Source organism: Lactuca saligna, chromosome 2, assembly GCF_052625555.1.
Source record: "Lactuca saligna cultivar CGN05327 chromosome 2, ASM5262555v1, whole genome shotgun sequence".
In the NCBI taxonomy this organism is placed as follows: Eukaryota; Viridiplantae; Streptophyta; class Magnoliopsida; order Asterales; family Asteraceae; genus Lactuca; species Lactuca saligna.
In genome coordinates, this window is record NC_136418.1 from 181,085,342 (window position 1) to 181,104,609 (window position 19,268).

A 19,268-nucleotide genomic window follows, 5' to 3' on the forward strand; every position below is an offset into this window, starting at 1 on the left:
AAGAAGTTTCTTCCTCAAAAGGGGGAAGTGAGAACACACACCATCAATCTCCTCCAATTTTAACTGCAAATCAATCTCATCAATCTCATCCTCAAGAAGTACCTCCAACCGCGAATCAAGTCAAGATTCCCACTCCTGTGCCATCTCACCATTCTCCACCACAACATCCTTTTTCTCCGCATCAAGATGATCAACATCATTCTTCCCCTCATCAAGAAACGCCGCCTCACTTCAAAAATCTGGAGCCAAGCATGTCATCTGAACACTCATATGACTCTCCCGCAACTAAACAACGGAAATCTGACTGGAAAGAAACTAAATTTGCCGAAATGATATGGAGAGATCATGGATTTTACACTATTATGGATGAAACCCTCATTCATTCCTGGGTTAATCCTACAAGGAGACTACTGGATGAAGACTATAGGCTTGTGTTGACCTATGCAGAACTTCCTTCTAATGGTTATTGTGATATCCCCATCTCACCAAATGCCAAGTTTTTCACTGTGTTTTAACCCTTCGACCACAGCCTCCCTAATGATCAAAGGCTACCTCTTGAATTCGAGTGACTAAACAAATTTCATGACAAGCATGGATTTAAATTTGAGAGTATATGATCTAGTGATAGACCCTCTGTAGTGAAGAGTTACAAGGTCGGGAAATTTACGAAAACAGACTTCATCGAGTTCACGCTAACCAGAAGGGGTATCTACTACATCCGAACCCAAGCAGACTTCCCTTGTATGAACTCGGAAGAAGTATTTATGATAACTAGGGTGTTCCAGATCAAGTCAGAGAAGCATTCAAAGATGAAAATTGCTTATGAGAAAGCGTGTGAATATCTCTCGTCTGTAGTGTGTGACTTTGCAAAAATCGATGCGGACATACATCCAGTCCTTGCTCAAAAGTTCAATCTTCTACCTCTCGATCCCGCTCCGGTCTTCACCGAAGGATACCAAGAAATATCCTTAGGAACAACAAACTTCCCTGAGCTTGGTGTCATTTTCAAATGGATTAACATCGATGTCAAGTACTTCATTCCAATCACAGTCATACATCGCTTGACCCGCAGGCAACTGGATATCACACAGACTTCAGTTCAGAGATAAAAACAACAATGTCAAGTATTTCATCACAATCACAGCCATGCATCGCTTGACCCGCAGGCAGCTGGATATCACACAGACTTCAGTTCAGAGATCAAAACATACAATAGAAGAAGTGAAGTTTGAGATCTCAAGAAGAATCAAATGGCTAGGAGAAGTCAGGAAATTATGGTGGGTGCTCATCAAATTCTTAAAGCTCGATGAATGAAGAAGTTAAAAGGTCACTTAGGGGTATATTGCTAAATAAAGAAAGTGACCCTCTGTAACTTGTCAATCCGAAGTCATCTCAGCAACCGCAATGAACTTCTTAACCACAATCAACTTCTATGATCTGCAATGTGTTCATCAGCAACAAAGACTTAGCTTTTTCTGTTTCTTAACTTATCTGATTACATGGTATTATCCAGTGTGCCTTGCATGGACACTTCATCAGAAATTTAGTCTCTGTTTATTTTCCATGTAATTTCTCGAGACTCTATAAATACTAAATAGAGTTCTCTACTTCTGAATGAAATCACTTCTTACCTCTCAATTACATCTCTATTCTCTCTAAATTCACATCTTCTCACTCTCTAACATCTTACTAAACTTACTCTCAAACATATTAATATCTAACTCTCTTTCGGAGCAAGTCCTTGTGACTTCAATCACTTTAAACTGATCGCATTTACTAACTTGTGTTTGATTGCAAACCTTGTTAAGGATCAGTTTGGTGTTTACTTGTTATATACCTTGCTTTCATTTATATTTCCTTACTTTTCTGCACTTTAATATTCTGCAACTAACTTTCTGACATCTCTAACTTATTATTATTGTTGCGCTTTATGATCCTTTGAGATTAACTTTATTCCGCAATCTATAGCTTGTTCTAACGTTTGTTCAAGTGTGTTTCTCAAGTTTTTCTCTAAACAATAACCAATCATTTCCTTTTCAAAAAAATAGTTGAACTCTTCCTCATTTGGGAACATTGTAATCCATTTCTGATTTATTCACAAGAATACTCTACAAGACGTTTTCTATAGTTTTGTCCACATCTTCTTCATTTATATTTTCAATAAAAATAACACAAATGGAAAAAAAATCATTATATGTTGATATAAGTGGCGAACACCTTGAAATCATATATTTCACATACACTGTTTATGAAAGAAGTCAGAGAACAAGGCACTGATTTCATCCCAATCGACATTTCAAAACCACTCATCAATCAAGCTTCCTTCGATTGACTCCTTCGCAAGGTCCATGATCGTGAATGGAAACTCGATCTCCATGATTTCTCTAACAATAACCCCAACATAAAAATCATCGACCCTCTCTCAGCCTCCTCTATGACAGTGAAATAAACCTAGATCCTGTAATGGGGAATCGCCATTAGATCTTGCAATGGCAAATCTCCATCATGTCCCCTGTTGTTGCTGTAATCGTGGATTCAAATAAATATTTTTTGGAGTTGATGTTTCATTGCTCTTTTTTTTATAAGGGTGGGAGAAATTAGTGTGATTTCCTTTGCTAATAAGGGTGGGATAAATTATGGTGAGATTGGATCCAAGCTTATTAGAGAAACCTCGTCGGTGAAGTAATAAACTAGTACGTATGTTTGTGAAATTCTTAAGCTTCTGATTGAAAATTGAAACTAAGTTTATAGACAATCACAAATATAAAAAACCCAGAACCTAGTATGTATGTGTGTGAAACATACACCAAAGGATGGGATACGTCGAAGATGTTCTAGGCTTTTGGGTTTGATCGCATGTTTTTGTGTCTGTATGATATATATATATATATATATATATATATATATATATATATAGAGAGAGAGAGAGAGAGAGAGAGAGAGAAAGAGAAAGAGAGAGAGAGAGAGAGAGAGAAGACAAAAAGAAAAAAAATAAGGAGAGACATAAGAGAGAGATAAAGAGTTTTACCCATATTATTATTATTACTAAAATGTTAATAAAATGTAAAAGCAAATAAATAAGCGTACAACCGTCTTTTCAAGTTTTTTTCAGAGCAAAATCACAGAAATTTCTTGATTTTGGACCTTCCATGCAAGTTAAATTTTTTTTAGACCTTATCCATAATTTTTTACAAACCATAGGGACTAATTATGCAGTTTTATCTAATCTATATGTAATATTCCTAAACTACCATTATATAATCAAGAGTTATAATTTTTTCATTCATGTAATAGTTAATGTTTTTATCCGTTGTAACCTCAATGTATCTATACTCCAATATAATATGCATAATGTCCGAATTAAAATGATCAACAACACAGTATCCTAATTGAAAAGGGAAATTCTATATGTATCCCCCACCCCTCCCCTCCCCCCCACCCCCCTAAAAAAATAAAAATTGATTTATGTATCCCCATGTGAGTGTAATAGTGCTTGTTTACCCCCATGATGTGATGATTTATGTGAGTGAAGGTGTACATATAATAACACCCATTGGAATATATGGTTTTTTCATGGTCCTCACACTTATAGAATTGATACAGATAATCTGAATCTTCACTATTTTTGATGTTGGGATAATGATTTAAAAGGATATCATATTTTTCAGTTTGTACACATTTAGTCACCAAGTTTTTTTTCCATATTTTCCTATTGAACTTGTTGAACTGTTCAAATAACATCCTTATGACATTTTATAGCAGGTTTATCCGATTTCTAACGTATTTGGCAGATCCGGCGGTACTACGGTTATCTTCTCCGGCGAGACTTCGACCAACATGAGTTTTCTGGCGATTTTAAATCCATCTTGAATTCCTTATTCGAATTTATAGATGTTGCTCTTGAAGATGACCCACCTTTTTCCCCAATCTTGAAATTTGTGACATCCCAAATTAAAAAAAAAACTTGGAGCTTAAAGAAGATGCATTAATCAAGAAACCTACTCCTAAGACCACCATCATGCATTATTTCCATCATGACAACCATATTAAACGTAAGCAACCTCTTCATCAATTCCTTCCGGAGGGTGAAACACGTACAATCGATGAGTTTTTCGAAGGAATCAGAGGTGTTTAGGGATCCCAGACCATTGAGTTTGGTGAGGGTTTCTTATGGATTTGCAGATCTGATGAAGGATTCAAGATTTACAGATTTGATGAAGGATCCACATTTACAGATCTGATAAAAATTATGTGTGAGTGTGTGGGTGTTCGATTTGCAAACTTAAGAGCTCAAACCCATAAATCAATTATTCATATTTATCTTCTTCTATTCAAACTCAAGAAAACATATCATTATTTCTCTCTCTAAAAATGATTTTTGAGTGTCTTTAAGCTGAAGCATGATATGAAGACGAACAAAGTTCATGCTCTTCATCAACTTTGGTTTTCCATTTTGTTCAAGAACATAACTTTGATTTCTAGATTTTGTCTTCATGTTCATCATCAGAGTGTTGTTCCAGATCTATTGTTCATTGCTTTCATCTTCTTTGTTCTTAGAAATCAACAAAGTACAAACAACGCAACATAATGTACAAGTTCGTCAATGCATTATCCTTTGAACGAGCTCACTTAAAATCGATTTCGTCTATGTTCATGGAAATTATTTATGGAAAGAAGATAAACATGATCGAACATCAAATTTGGGGAGAAGATGAAGATCTACAAACCTTGAAGATCATTGTGTGTGTATTCATCTGATACTTCTTCTGTTCAAACTCAAGAACATATATCATTATTTCTCTCTCTAAAAATGATTTGTGAATGTAGGGTGTTTGATCTTCAAGCTGAAGCGCGGTATGAAGACGACCGAAGTTCATGTTCTTGAGTTTATGCTCTTCATCAACTTCGATTTTCCATTTTTGTTCAAGAACACAACTTTGATTTATGGGTTTGTCTTCATGTTCTTCATCTGATTTTTCGATTTATGTTCTTGAGTTCAAGTTTGTTGTAGATTTTGGGTTGGAGATGAAGTATTGTGTGTGTTGTTGATAAAAAATAAAAAAATTCAATTATTTTAGGTTTATGGTCGAAGACTCGTCGGAGAAGACAACCGGAGTGTCGTTGGAGGTGGCAAATATGTCGGAAACCGACTTAACCTCCGATAGCAACTCATAAGGATATATTTTGAACAATTGAACAAGTTCAATGAGAAAATATGAACAAAAAAATTCAATGACTTAATGTGTACAAATCAAAAAAATATATCATAATTTTACATTATTATCCATTTTAATGTTGTTTTGTGTTGTTTCTCCACATTTTTTCTCCAGACCTTCTGTCTTGATTACATCAATTAAATTGATATATTTTTATCCTTTCTCGTTATGTACTTCTAAATTTTAGTCCTATATTTAATAAAATAAATATTAAAATAGTTGTTAGGATAACCCTACATTTAAAATATTAAAAATAAATTATTGAAATTGTTCATGTGGTTTGCTTAAAATTACATATTTTATTTTTAATTTTTTTTTTTGTAATTAGATCAAAACCACACTAAAATCGTACTAACTATAAAGATGATCTGAATGTAAATAATAATTAACACACGCATAATTTTGATCAAACTACGATGTTCTTAATAATTTACTCAAATACTAATATATTAAATAAATTAAAGTATTATTTTAATAATATAAATTTTCAACTCTTGTTAATTAATGTATATCAAATAATCATTAAATATTATCTTTTTCCATCTACAAGTTTTATTTGTTCCTTTTGTAAGAGAAATAATAATATGTTTCTCGATATATATATATATATATATATATATATATATATATATATATATATATATATATATATATATATATATATATATATATATATATATAATATGTTATAACTTTTTTATATTGTATGTATTTTATCATCATGTTTTTAATGTTTGATTGTGTTTATATATAATTGACTTCAACTTTAAATAGATAGTTATGCTATTTTATTTGGTTTTTGTTTAAAACTTTATCCTTTCTTTTTTTTTTTTGTTATATATCAATCTCTAATAAGTTATGATACTTATCATTTTTGGATATTTTTGAAATAAATAATATGCACTTGTCAATTTATGGTTTTTTCAATTTTTAAACTTAAAAAGTCATATAATCTTATATTTATATATGTAAAGTATCAACGGTAATATGTATTATAATAAATTGTAATTAATATGTTTCTTAATTTATTATTTAAAAATTTATTTTAAAAATTACTTATTATTTAAATTTTAATATTTTATTTTTTAATCAAATTGTATGATACAGTTTTACACTAAGTTATTTAGATATGATTACTTATTTATTGTTAGTTTTGGATATTTCGATTGGGAGAAATATTCATAAAAATCTTAAAATTTTAGTTTAATTTATGAAAAAGTTCCGAACTAATTTTTATTTACAGAAAAACACATAATACGGCTAAAACTTCGAAAAAACCCTTTTTGGCCGTTTTCGTAGATTTAGCCGGTATTCTGTCCTTTTTGTTAGTTTGTTCAAAATATTATGACTTCTCTGAAAATTACCGGATAACCAAAATATTATGACTTTTTTGAAAATTACTATGAAATTAATGGATATTATTATTAACAAATCATTTATAAACATAAAAAATATTTATTATTTAAACAAAGAAAATACATTTGTTGTTAATTTCTGTGAATAGAATGATCGACTATGTACTTCTTTATTGTTTGTTGGCCACTTCAAAGTCTCTATGTTCTTCCTATGTATCGTTGTGGGTGTCATAGTAAGAAGTACTCTATTAGGCGTGACCAATACAAGAGTTGATAATATTTATTAATACACAATAAATAAATGTCTATTTGCTATTAGGCATGATGCTATATGATCACATGTTATTAGAAAATATGATTACATGAACATATAGATCTTTCATTATGTTCTATAACCAAACTACCACCTAACCTCCAAACATTATCCGGTAACATCACAAAATTACACACATCTATCGAGAGTAAAAAGTAAACTTTGAATGACAATTTAAATAGATAATCACCCTTCACTTGTTTCCATATACATTATCATTGGTTCACTTTTCATATTTTATAGATGTGTGTTAGCCGATGGTTGTTAACATGTAAGGTATGAATGTTGGTTGGTAGTTAGGTTAAACAACATAAGAGGAACACCAACATTAGAGGAATGCTAACTAAGTTCATTTCACAATCGTACCCATAACAATGCATAGGAAGAACATAGAGAGTCTGATTGGTCAGGAAGCAATAGAGGAATACTTAGACCACCAATTTATTCCTAGAATTTGGCAACAAATGTATTTCCTTTTATATAATAAAAATAATTTTCATGTTTATAAATGATTTGTTAATAATAATATCCATTAAATTCATGGTAATTTTCAAAAAAGTCAAAATATTTTGGTTATTAGATAATTGGGATAACTACAGTAAAGTCCCTATATTTTGGCAAAAGTTTCAAAAAAGTCCTATTTTTTTTTTTTTTGAATGAAAAAGCCCAATAAACCGGATAAACCGGACAATTTAGTCCTTATTATCCGGTGACCCTCATATTACTGGTTAAAGAAGTCTACATGGACTGGGCATGCTTAGGTGGACTTAACGAAACTTAAATATATACATCATTCGTTCCTTTCGTGCCCTAAAATCGGACCAGGCGAAAATCGAAGCAGAAGGAGGAGCCACCAATTTCGTCTTCATCTTCTGTAGGAAGCAGAAGTTCAAATCGAAGAGTGATGAATCGACTGAGAAGCAGGTGCTATTGCGGTGATCCCGTTGGAAAATGGACTTCGTGGACTCCCTTTAACCCAGGAAGAAGGTTTATAGGTTGCCCAAATTACCAGGATGCACTTAAAGACTGCAAGTTCTTCCAATGGGTGGATCCTCCTCTACCAAATCAGTGGTATGCAAATCTCTTACTAGAATTTCACAACAATGTTAATTTGGAGAACAATGCAATTTTCGCGGACTATGGACAACAACAAGTTGAAGGGAACTTTTTTGAGGACATTGTGGAACAACCAGTGGCACAACCACCAGTGGCAAATCAACTCGTGGAAGGAGTGGCCATTCAAGTCCAGAATAGAGAAGAAGGTGGAAAATGGAAATCTTTTTTTTATTTTTATGTGTTCATGGTTTCTTTTGTTTTTGTGTTGGTGATGTTGAAGGATTTGTAGGATAGACAGAAGATGTATGGAAAATAGTGTGTTGGTGTCTTTTATGTGTTTTGATTGTGTTTTGGTGTCTTTTAGGATAGACAGAAGATGTATGGAAATCATGTTGTGTCCTTTTGTCAAGTGAAATGATTTAACAAGTTTATGTTTATGTATGAGTCGTAAGTGCTTCGAATGTAATCATGAGTGAAAAGAATGGAATGAAACAATAAATGGAATGAAACATGAATGGAATCATTAATTAACTGAATCAATAAACAATGGAATGAATATAGAATATAATCAAACATGTTTAATAAACAATGGAATGAATATAGAATATAATCAAACATGTTTAATAAACAATGGAATCAATAATGACCGGAATCAAGTATGGTTGGAATCATGCATGACCGGAATCAATTATGGCAGGAATCAAACATGGTTGTAATCAATTAACATACACAATAGAATCAAATCAATCACAACATAAACATACACAAGTTAATCAAGTTAAAGATGCATTATCCCCCATGTTTATCATAGAACATGTAATATTAACCAAAAGTTTGTACAAAACATAATCAAGGGGCCCAAAGCATATACTTTATATGGCTATAAACAAAAGGAGCTATCAATAAAAGGGGCTATCAACGGTTGCCCAATGTCAAAAAGTTTGTACATGTTCTTCACAAAAGGATGGGTTAGAAACACCCTAATCTAGACTAACTGGTTGGATGAACTCATCCCCTTCCCATGTTTGATAACCACCAATTTCTTCAATTGTATTTTTGTTATCCTCTCTGAAGTCTTCCTCTTTCTCAGTTTTGGCCTCCTACCCATGTCCTCCACAACCAGGCCCTCCTGATCCATAACTTCTTGTTCCATGCCCTCCTCATCTATGCCATTCTCATTGATTCCCTCCTAATCCAACCCGTGTGCACCCATTCCATCCTGATTCATGCCCTCTTGATCCATAACTTCTTGTTCCATGCCCTCCTCACCTATGCCATTCTCATTGATTCCCTCCTGATCCAACCCTTGTGCACCCATTCCATCCTGATTCATGCCCTCTTGATCCATAACTTCTTGTTCTATACCCATATCCTCTTCAATGATTCCCTCTGGACCCATACCATCCTGATTCATACCTTCTTATTCCATGCCCTCCTCATCCATGCCCTCCTCTTCATTCTCATTCAAAGTTTCTACAGTTAATTGGCTAGGAAATTCAAAACCCTGCAACAAGCATATCAATATAGGGTTAGGCATACTAAACACAATAAACTAAAATTCTATTGCTAAACCATACCTGTGATATATTAAGATCCACAGGTACATGTTTTAGACCCTCAAATTCATATAATTCTTCCTCATTGATTCCAAGACAATCCAAAATCTCTTGTGTAGTGTAATTCGACTGTCCCATGAAATCAATATCACACTTTACATCCATTCTTATTTCATCATCAACTTCAGGACTCTCCATATCTCTTGCCTCTTCATTATCACTCTCAACAGTTGGAGTCACCATATTTTCTTCATGAAGATTAGAAGTTCCCTCACCAAATTTTGTATTCCATCTACCTCTCTTGCCTCTTCCTCCAGATCCCCTACCACCACCTCTCTTCCCTCTTCTACCAGATCTAGTACCCCCACCTCTATCACCTCTTCTAGATCCTGTCCAGTTAGTCAAATCAGGATCTAATTTGGGTCTGCCCATTTTCTTTTTAGGTTTTGGCTCAGGTACAACCTTTGGATTTTTGCAAGAAGCTTTATTATGTCCCCTTTGAAGACAATTCTTGCATTGTACAGTTCTTCCCTTGTTAGACACTTAGGGGTACTTGTCTTCATGCTCAGATATATGTCTCCTTCTTTTGACACTGGGTCGTCCTGGCATCCTCCTAGCTGTAGGTGGTAGGGGATTGGTATAGCCAGTTTCTTCCCACAAGTTACTTCCATTGACTGGAAGTATGTTAGACTGATATGCAGCCATGTAATTACTCTTGCTGAACCAAGTGCTAAAGAATTCCTTTGGATCTTGGTTGGTGTATAATATTGCTACCTGGGCATGCACACAAGGTATCCCTGCTATATCCCACAGTCTGCAACTACAGTAATGGTGTTCCAAATCAACTCCATAACTTTGAAAGCCATTCCTAATTTCATATGAATTAACACCACTTGGCACTGCATACCAAGTCCTGCAAATATAAAAATTTATGTTATTATAAATGTAATAACAGTAAATTAAAAAGCTACATGTATATATGAAATACAAATATACCTTATATCCTCAGCAAATTCCTCCATCTTTAGAAGTGTTGCTTCACACACATCACCTTCTAATTTCTGTGCTTCCTCTCTTAAGTTGTAGAACCTTTCCATCATGTAGAGTCTTATTTCTTCAAGCATAGCTAAAAGAGGCTTCTTTCTAGCATCTACAATGACTGCATTAAAACACTCAGCTATCCCATTCTCTACAGACTCACATGCCAAACCACTGCCAAAAAATTCCCTGCACCATGTATGAGGTTCTCTAGCCATAAGATGATCATATGCACCTTCACTTAAAGTCTTGATCCAATCCATGTTTATCTTGAAATCACCTTCGGTTGTAGATTTTGCAGCTGCCCAAAACAAGTTTCTGAATTGTATCCCACTATACACTTTCCTAAAATTGGCATAAATATGCCTAGCACATTGTCTGTGCTCTACATGGGGTAGAATATCCTTTGTTGCTTCAACAAGACCCTAGGAAATGAAAAAATATATTAGTAACTGTTATTAAAAACTATAATAGATGATATAAATTAAATGAACCTGTCATTACCTTGTGTTGATCACTAATGACACATAATCCCCTGCTAGCATCCAATGAAAGATCTTCACTAACTAGTTCCAAGAACCATGTCCAATTAACCTTGTTTCCAACCTCCACAACAGCCCATGCTATAGGGTAAATTTGATTATTTGCATCTCTACCTATTGCAGTTAGTAACTCACCTTTGCATTGTCCCTTTAAAAAACAACCATCCAACCCTATAACCCTAGGACATCCTTTCTTCCACCCATCTTTGATTGCTTTAAAGCACACATAGATTCTATGAAAAGTTGTAGTCTGATCAGGGTTAATATTAACAGAAATCCTAACTGTGCTACATGGATTGGACCTCATCAGTTCATGTCCATAATTCCACACTCTTGCATAATGGTCACTCAAATTGCCATCAATTAAGGACAGTGCCCTACACCTTGATCTATAACATTTTGACCATGACACCTTGCAATGAAATTTACTTTGAATTATTGCCTGCATTTCCTTGCATTTTAACTTTGGCTTCCTTACTAGTTCTTTCACAAACTGCTTTGCTAACCAAGTTGGATTTATAAGCCTTGAACTACTAAAATTCCTAACACTCTTTTTCACCTAGAATGATTTTTCAGTACTCATCCATGAAGCACGAACCATAAATGGGCATTTTTCTGGATCACTAGCACACACAGCCACTAGTCTAACACTATCACACTTCTTGAAACGAATCTTATAGCCCTTATAGATGGAATAATTTGTTAAACATAATTTCAGTTCGTGTCTAGATTCATACCTTTCTCCAATAACCGGTTTCATCACATTCCATTTGACCTTCGATTATGGATGGAGTATATGATTTCATCTTTATCACTAGATTCATCAGTGTTTTCCTCATCATCTAGTTCTACTCAAGCATTTTCTCCTTCAACTTCCACTGGTTCGTTATCACTGTCTTCACAAAGAACATTAAGGAATTCATCTTTGCATCTTGAAACTGATTTGGTTTTTACAAAATCATCAACTTGAACATCAATTGTGTCAGGCTCAAAGACTTCATCCATCGCGAAAGGACACGAGCAGAATGGATTGATCGATTTGTCGGGAATAAAGGAGACGAGAAAAAAGGGTTTTCAAAGAAAACCTAAATTAATGAGGTCAAGGATACAGTCGATGCCATATAGTCTTCTTTAACCGGGAAAATAAGGGTCACCGGATGATAACGACTAAATTGTCCGGTTTATTGGATTTTTTCATTTAAAAAAAATAGGACTTTTTTAAAACTTTTGCCAAAATATAGGGACTTTATTGTAGTTATCCCTAGATAATTTTTGGAAAAATCCCAAAATTTTGAGCAACTAACGAAAAATGATAGAATACCAACAAAATCTGCAAAACCTGTCGGAAAGGGTTTTTTCGAAGTTTTAACTGGTATTATATGCTTTTCTGTAAATAAAATTTTGTTTGGGACTTTTTCATAAATTGTATTAAAATTTTAAGATTTTTCTGGAGATTTTCCTTTCGATTGAATGTAGAAATTTGACAAAACTGTAAATTTGGTCTTTGTGGTTTGCAATTTTTTTTGGATAGGGTCCAAAAAGTTTCCGGTTTGCACAGAAGGTCCAAAATTAAGGTTTTTCTAGGTTTTTAGTCCTAAACTTAGGAATTTTTTGTATTTTTGGTCCATGAGGCACTTGAATTGACTGTTTTGCCCTTTAAATTTCTTTTTTTGTATTTTTTTATATTTTTATTTTATAAATATTAATGCGCTCACCCCATCTCTCTCTACCCACCCCACTGAAGCCCTCCCCCTTCTCTTTCTTCCTCCTCCATCTTCTTCTTCTCCTCCTCCCCCCCCCCCCCCCCCTCTAAACATAAACACACCTGCAACTCCAAATACGCATAGACAAGGAACTCGAACACATACCAACATCAAACCCATCACAAAATCCATAATAAAAATAAAGCATAAACATTTATTACTATAAAAAAATAGCTCCAAATTTTCAAAATTAATACCGACGCTCCATCAAAACTTCATCTCAAATCAGAAACATAATTATTCAACATACTAACTCAATCAAAAAATCGTTTAACATATTTAACCCACAACAATCCAACACAAATATCATCCGAACACGGAATCAACTGAAATCTGGAAAAATACCCTAGAACACTTCAATGGAGAAAATCTTAAAAATTGGAACAAACCATAAAAATTACAGAATCAAAAACTACTTACCTGAAAACATGTCAGAGTTTCAAGATGTCTTAAAAGTATTGTCATAAGTATCATTCTGATTACTTTGAAGAAGAAAATGACGAACCTGTAGGCGAAGAACGCTTAAACATATTTGATTTCAAACTTCAACCCTAAGACAATCAGATTAAAGCGAATTACAAGAGTTCTGATGCTGGATTCGATCGTATTATCATCTAGGGTTTGGGAAATTGGGTTTGTTCTTTGTACTCTAGCATGGGGAGATGGAATTGATCTTGAAATTAGGAAGGTAAGATGAGCAGGAGAAAGATGAGTTGTCACATATTAATTGGGAACTGAGGATGAACAAAGAGCGAGTCGATGTGCTTCTTTCATCAAGTGGGTAAGTGTATGAGGGGTAGAGGGTTCTACCGATGATGGGTATAAAAAGGGGGTGGTAGTGGTGGTGGTGAAATTAGGAAGTTGAACCAGACTCCGGCGAGGCCGTTGTTTCCTCCAGTAAGGTCGTTGTTTACTCCGACGAGACTGTTGTCGAACAAGTAAAGAGTCTTGAGACTCCAGCAGCTCCCAAGCTCACCTGAGATTTTTCCGATGAGTTTGATGGAGTTTAAAATCAAGTTTTGGAGGTTTTCAAGGTTGCCAATGGAAGATGAGATTAGGATGAGAAGTTCTTTGTGTGTGTGTGTGTGTGAGAGAGAGAGAGAGGTAAATGGGTGGGGGATAATTACTTTCTTTTCTTTTTATTTTTAAATTAAAATAGTATTTTAATAATTATAAAAATACAAAAAGGAAAATAAAAGTGTATAACCGTCTTTTCATGTTTTTTGTACAAAAAACCAAGAAAAACCTTGATTTTGGATCAAAAACCTTAATTTTGAACCTTCTATACAAATTGGAAACTTTTTGGATCCTATCCAAAGATTTTTGCAAACTACCAAATTTTTTATCTAAAAATTTCTAATATATTTTTCAATTTTTTTTTTTTTTTGGCATAATGCGACTCACCTGGTATGTATATATATAATTTGAGAAAGATTCATCCAATGGAATCTCAAACCAATCTCCCCTCCATAAAACTCTCTTTTTGGAACAAACACAACACAAGGCAAAAGCCATGATCACCTCCTTAGGTATTTGCTCTTTCTAGTCCCTACCAAACTCGAATGGCGACCGCCGTCCCACCTCCGCCGCTAACTCGTCTCAACACCTTTGTTGCCAGATCCCGAATCGGAAAACGCTTCAAACTCGACGAACGTAACACCACCTTCACCACTGAGCTCCGCGCTGGCACCGCCACCTTTCTCACCATGGCCTATATCCTCGCTGTTAACGCCTCCATCCTCTCAGACTCCGGCGCCACTTGTTCAGTTTCCGACTGCATCCCTCTCTGTTCCGACCCCTCTTTCACCTCCAATTGCACCGGTCGTGATCTCCGTCTCATACAACCCGAAATCTCCTGCAAGTTTCCACCTGTAAACCCCGGTTACACCGCGTGTCTTGAAAGAGTCCGGAAAGACCTCATTGTTGCTACCGTCGCATCATCTCTCATTGGCTGCGTAATCATGGGAACTTTCGCTAATTTACCTTTGGCCTTAGCTCCGGGAATGGGTACGAACGCCTACTTTGCTTACACCGTCGTCGGATTTCACGGCTCCGGTAACATTTCTTATGAAAGCGCGCTTGCCGCCGTTTTCATCGAAGGGGTGATTTTTCTATTAATCTCTGCCGTGGGTTTACGAGCTAAACTCGCCAAGCTAGTTCCCAAACCAGTCCGGATCTCCTCCTCCGCGGGCATCGGATTGTTTTTAGCGTTTATCGGTCTGCAGAACAACGAAGGCATCGGCTTAATCGGCTACAGTGCTTCCACGCTTGTTACGTTAGGCGCGTGTCCAAACTCTTCACGCGCGTCACTAGCTCCGGTTATCACTTTCCCAAACGGCACTATTTCTCTGCTCCCCGGCGGCTCAGTCTCCGGCAATATCATGTGTGTCAATAATCGAATGGAGAGTCCAACGTTGTGGCTTGGTGTGGTCGGCTTCGTAATTATAGGGTATTGTTTGGTTAAAAACATAAAAGGAGCAATGATTTACGGCATCGTATTTGTGACAGCGGTTTCATGGTTCCGTAATACGCAAGTAACTGTCTTTCCAGATACTCCGACCGGTGACTCTTCATTTCAGTACTTCAAAAAGATAGTCGACGTTCATAAAATCCAATCAACCGCCGGAGCATTAAGCTTTTCAAGCATCAACAAAGGCTATTTCTGGGAAGCATTAGTGACCTTCCTTTACGTCGACATCCTGGACACCACCGGAACCCTATATTCCATGGCACGTTTCGCCGGATTTAGCAACGAAGACGGGGATTTCGAAGGACAGTACTTCGCTTTCATGTCCGACGCTTCAGCAATCGTGGTGGGATCTTTACTTGGTACATCACCTGTAACGGCGTACATCGAGTCGTCAACAGGGATAAGGGAAGGGGGGAGGACCGGAATAACGGCGTTGACGGTGGCAGGGTATTTCATGCTGGCATTCTTCTTTACGCCGTTGCTGGCATCGATTCCGGCATGGGCGGTGGGTCCGCCGTTGATTCTAGTGGGTGTGCTGATGATGAAATCAGTGGTGGAGATTGATTGGGACGATATGCGGCAGGCGATACCTGCGTTCATGACGTTGATATTGATGCCATTGACGTACTCCATCGCGTATGGTTTGATCGGCGGGATTGGAACGTACATGGTACTGAATTTGTGGGATTGTGGTGAGGGGTTATTGAGTAAATATGGAATTCTTAAAGGGGTAAAAAGTAATGAATTTATTATTAATGGTACTTTAGGGGAAAATGGTGTAATTAAGGAAAGTAGTGTGGTGGAAAGTAGGAAGGCACTTGAGGTTTAGGTTGAATTTTCCATTTTTTTTTTTTTTTTTTTTTTTTTTTTTTTTTTTCCTTTTTTTAAGATGTAACATGGATTATTTAATATTTATTACTACTATTATTATATTATTTTATAAAAGTGAAAATCATGTGGATTTTAAATTTGGACACAAGTCAATTAGCTTAGGCGCTTAGCTAACAAAAATACAAGTACAAGTACCGGTATATTGGATTACAAAATATTACTATTTTTATACTGTAAAAAAATGTTATTAATTTGCAACTTCAAAGATTACCTTTAAATACTTAACTTAAAAGATTACCTTATATGTACCAACAAATAATTATAAATTGATCTCTTTAAATACTTAACTTACAAGATTACCTTATATGTACCAACAAAATAGATCCATAAAAGATTACTACAATATTCAAAAGAATGTTACCTTAATTGTAACCTTTAATAATAAGATGAACATGATTAAAACAAAATAAACAGTTTTCATAATGTGTCTCTATCATGCTTTATCTCCCATGGTAATGTTTTTCTTGTTGGAAGCAAATTAAGTTTGCGTATCTTAGTCTTTATCATGTTTTATATCCAATTAATTACATTAGAAACCATGCATGAATCTAGAGATGCCAATAGGGTGTAATCGTGGTTATGAAAATATACATCCTACACCCAATCAAATTGTCCTATATATTCCACTTGTGTCCTATTATCTTTACACCACCATTCTTAATCTTCTTAATCTATTTTTATAACGCACAATTTTATATATAAAACACATTTTATATAGTATTAGTGCTAAATATGACTTAATTAAGAATTGAAGACACAAATGAATATCTGACCCTCACGAACAAAGTAAAATAATACCGACACTAGATATCGTTAGAATAAGTGTTGGTAGTAGGCTCAGGGCCTGGCCTGCCTATTGTAGTTGATATGTATAATTGGGTCCAACCTAGTTCTAGCTAGGGTTACGTTATGTATTTTGTCTATATAATACAACTACGACTGATAATTAGGGTTTTATTGTATTATCATTTTTAAGCTCGTGAATAAAAATAACTCATTGTCAATAGATGTAAGGGCTGCTTGGCAAGATCTGAATTTTTAAGATCTAAAATTTTAAAAGGTCTGAATTTCTAAGAGGGTCTGAATTTTTAACATCTGAATTTTGAATTGCTATTTGGTTGGAACCTCTGAATTACAGTGTTAAATTATAAAAATAACCATTTTACCATTTTGTATTATTTTTGCTAAATTCAATGTTTTTGTTTATAAAACAACCAAATCAAACTTAAATGTAAGAATAATTAATTATTAATTTATGTACAATCTATAACTCTTATCTATAATTCCAACTTGAAATGATTTCCTTTTGATGATTCTGTCTTTTCCTGTTGCTTTCGAATAACCATTCATTGTTGCTCGGCTTGATCTTCCACCATTTGGATACTTTCTATCTTGTGGGCTGAAAAAGAACCATTGTCGATCACGTGATTTTAGTTTTGATTGACCTGAATTTGAGAAGACATTAGTTAGTATCAATTGTTGAAAGATTTAAAGATTCTTTCACATGATCACTTTCAAAACAACAATACAACCAAAATTCCTCTACCCAAACAATAGCATACAACAAAAGAATCAAAAGAAGAATATACAACAAGATTCTACATGACAAGATCAAGATAAGTAATAAACAATCATGTAACTAATTCAAGAAACAAGATCCAAATGACCATGCTATACAGAATCAACCTCATCAATCAAATAATCGTAACACTTGAAGAAGTGATAAACCTAATGATTCAACAATCAAAAGAAATCAAAATAAACAAACCCTAATGACCAAATAATCACATAATCAAAACACTTCATGGAATAAGATCATATACTTAATATTCAACAAAAAAACAAAACTCATATCGGTAAACAAATCCAAATACAGTTAATGTTATCAAGAGACCGTAAAATTAAGCGAATGAATGTATACATACCAAGTAACTCTTCTGGATCCCACTTTTAAACATCAACTTCACCGATGATGTCGAGCTTGAGCGATCGACCACAGATCTTCCTCTTCAGGTAATAAAGAACCAATTCTTCATCAGTCGGATGAAATCTAAAACCAAATCAACTTCTCGAAATCGATTGCTCCAGACATCAAATCATGAAATCAATTGCTCCAAGGCAATGGTTGGGGGGGGGGGGGGGGGGGGGGGGGGAGGAGGAGGGGGGAAGACGAAAGCGACGAAGGAAGGAAGAATCAAGGTTCTTAAATCGATTACATAAAATCGACTTGATAAAAATCTTACCTCTTGTTGTTATCTCCGAGTTTTGATAAAGTTGGAGGCAAAGCGGGTTGGCGGCGGTGACCGGACCGGAGGGCAGATGGTGGAGGCGGAAGGTGTGCACGTCGACGAGAGAAGAGGCGAAAGCGGAAGTCTATACGTGAGTAGAAGGAACAGTGGGCAAAAAAGGAACAAAGTCTTTTTTTTTTTTTTTCAGACTTCACTCTATATCTGAAATATTAAGAGGATATTAAAAAATTAAGATGCAAAAATTAATAAGCTACCAAACGGTTTATATCTGAATTTTTAAGAGACCGCCTCTTAAATTTTCAATTAAGAGGTAAACAAACGGGGCCTAAGTCATATACCGAAACACTTTTAAGTTTTGTATCTTTGTGTCATTGTGTGTGTTTAAATATCGTGTATTCGTGACATATAGTTTGAAGCACTAATCTAACTAATACCAACAATAATAAAATTGAAATAACTCGTTATAGATGCACATACGTTCAATTCTCACTTAAACCACTATAACTAGAATATAACATATTTTGATTACGCTCAATAAGGTTGTCCAGAACGATATTTCGTTTTTTATTTGGAAAATTGTGATTGTCGTATCGGGATAAAAATAATTTTACCACAATGAATAGTTTCTTTCTTATTAACTGTAATTTTTATAAAAAAAAAAAAAAAACTATACATCAAATTCACAAAAACCAATTTGAATTTGAAGTTCAGTTCTTAAAGGATTATAGGTCTAAGTTTCAGACATTATAGAAATAAAAGCACAACGAGAAAAGCTCATGTCACAATCTATATTTATATGTTCACAAACATAAAAAATCA

General features: G+C 34.8%; 1 protein-coding gene, 1 long non-coding RNA gene and 1 pseudogene across 2 annotated transcripts; 1 reads left to right on the top strand and 2 right to left on the bottom strand.

Moving 5' to 3' along the window:
• Positions 1-10,039: 10,039 nt before the first annotated feature.
• On the bottom strand, positions 10,040-11,882 carry LOC145030460 (uncharacterized). Its single transcript, XM_078978825.1, has 4 exons — positions 11,814-11,882; positions 11,039-11,635; positions 10,493-10,959; positions 10,040-10,409 (listed from the first exon to the last, which is right to left on the bottom strand). Exons 1-4 carry the CDS (start codon positions 11,880-11,882, stop codon positions 10,040-10,042), a joined length of 1,503 nt encoding a protein of 500 aa, XP_078834951.1.
• Positions 11,883-14,296: 2,414 nt separating this feature from the next.
• Positions 14,297-16,144, top strand: LOC145028394 (adenine/guanine permease AZG1 pseudogene; annotated as a pseudogene).
• Positions 16,145-17,345: 1,201 nt separating this feature from the next.
• LOC145029401 (uncharacterized) lies at positions 17,346-18,325 on the bottom strand. Its single transcript, XR_013676515.1, has 2 exons — positions 18,126-18,325; positions 17,346-17,645 (listed from the first exon to the last, which is right to left on the bottom strand). It is a non-coding gene; the product is annotated as an uncharacterized LOC145029401 (long non-coding RNA).
• Positions 18,326-19,268: the final 943 nt, after the last annotated feature.

Bases quoted from the DNA above. Each gene is read 5' to 3' on its own strand.
- LOC145030460 (XM_078978825.1), bottom strand. From the start codon at position 11,882: ATGAAATCATATACTCCATCCATAATCGAAGGTCAAATGGAATGTGAT. The intron at 11,636-11,813 runs GTATGAATCTAG...AAATCATTCTAG, and splicing joins AAACCGGTTATTGGAGAAAG to GTGAAAAAGAGTGTTAGGAA. The intron at 10,960-11,038 runs GTAATGACAGGT...TTCATTTCCTAG, and splicing joins TCATTAGTGATCAACACAAG to GGTCTTGTTGAAGCAACAAA.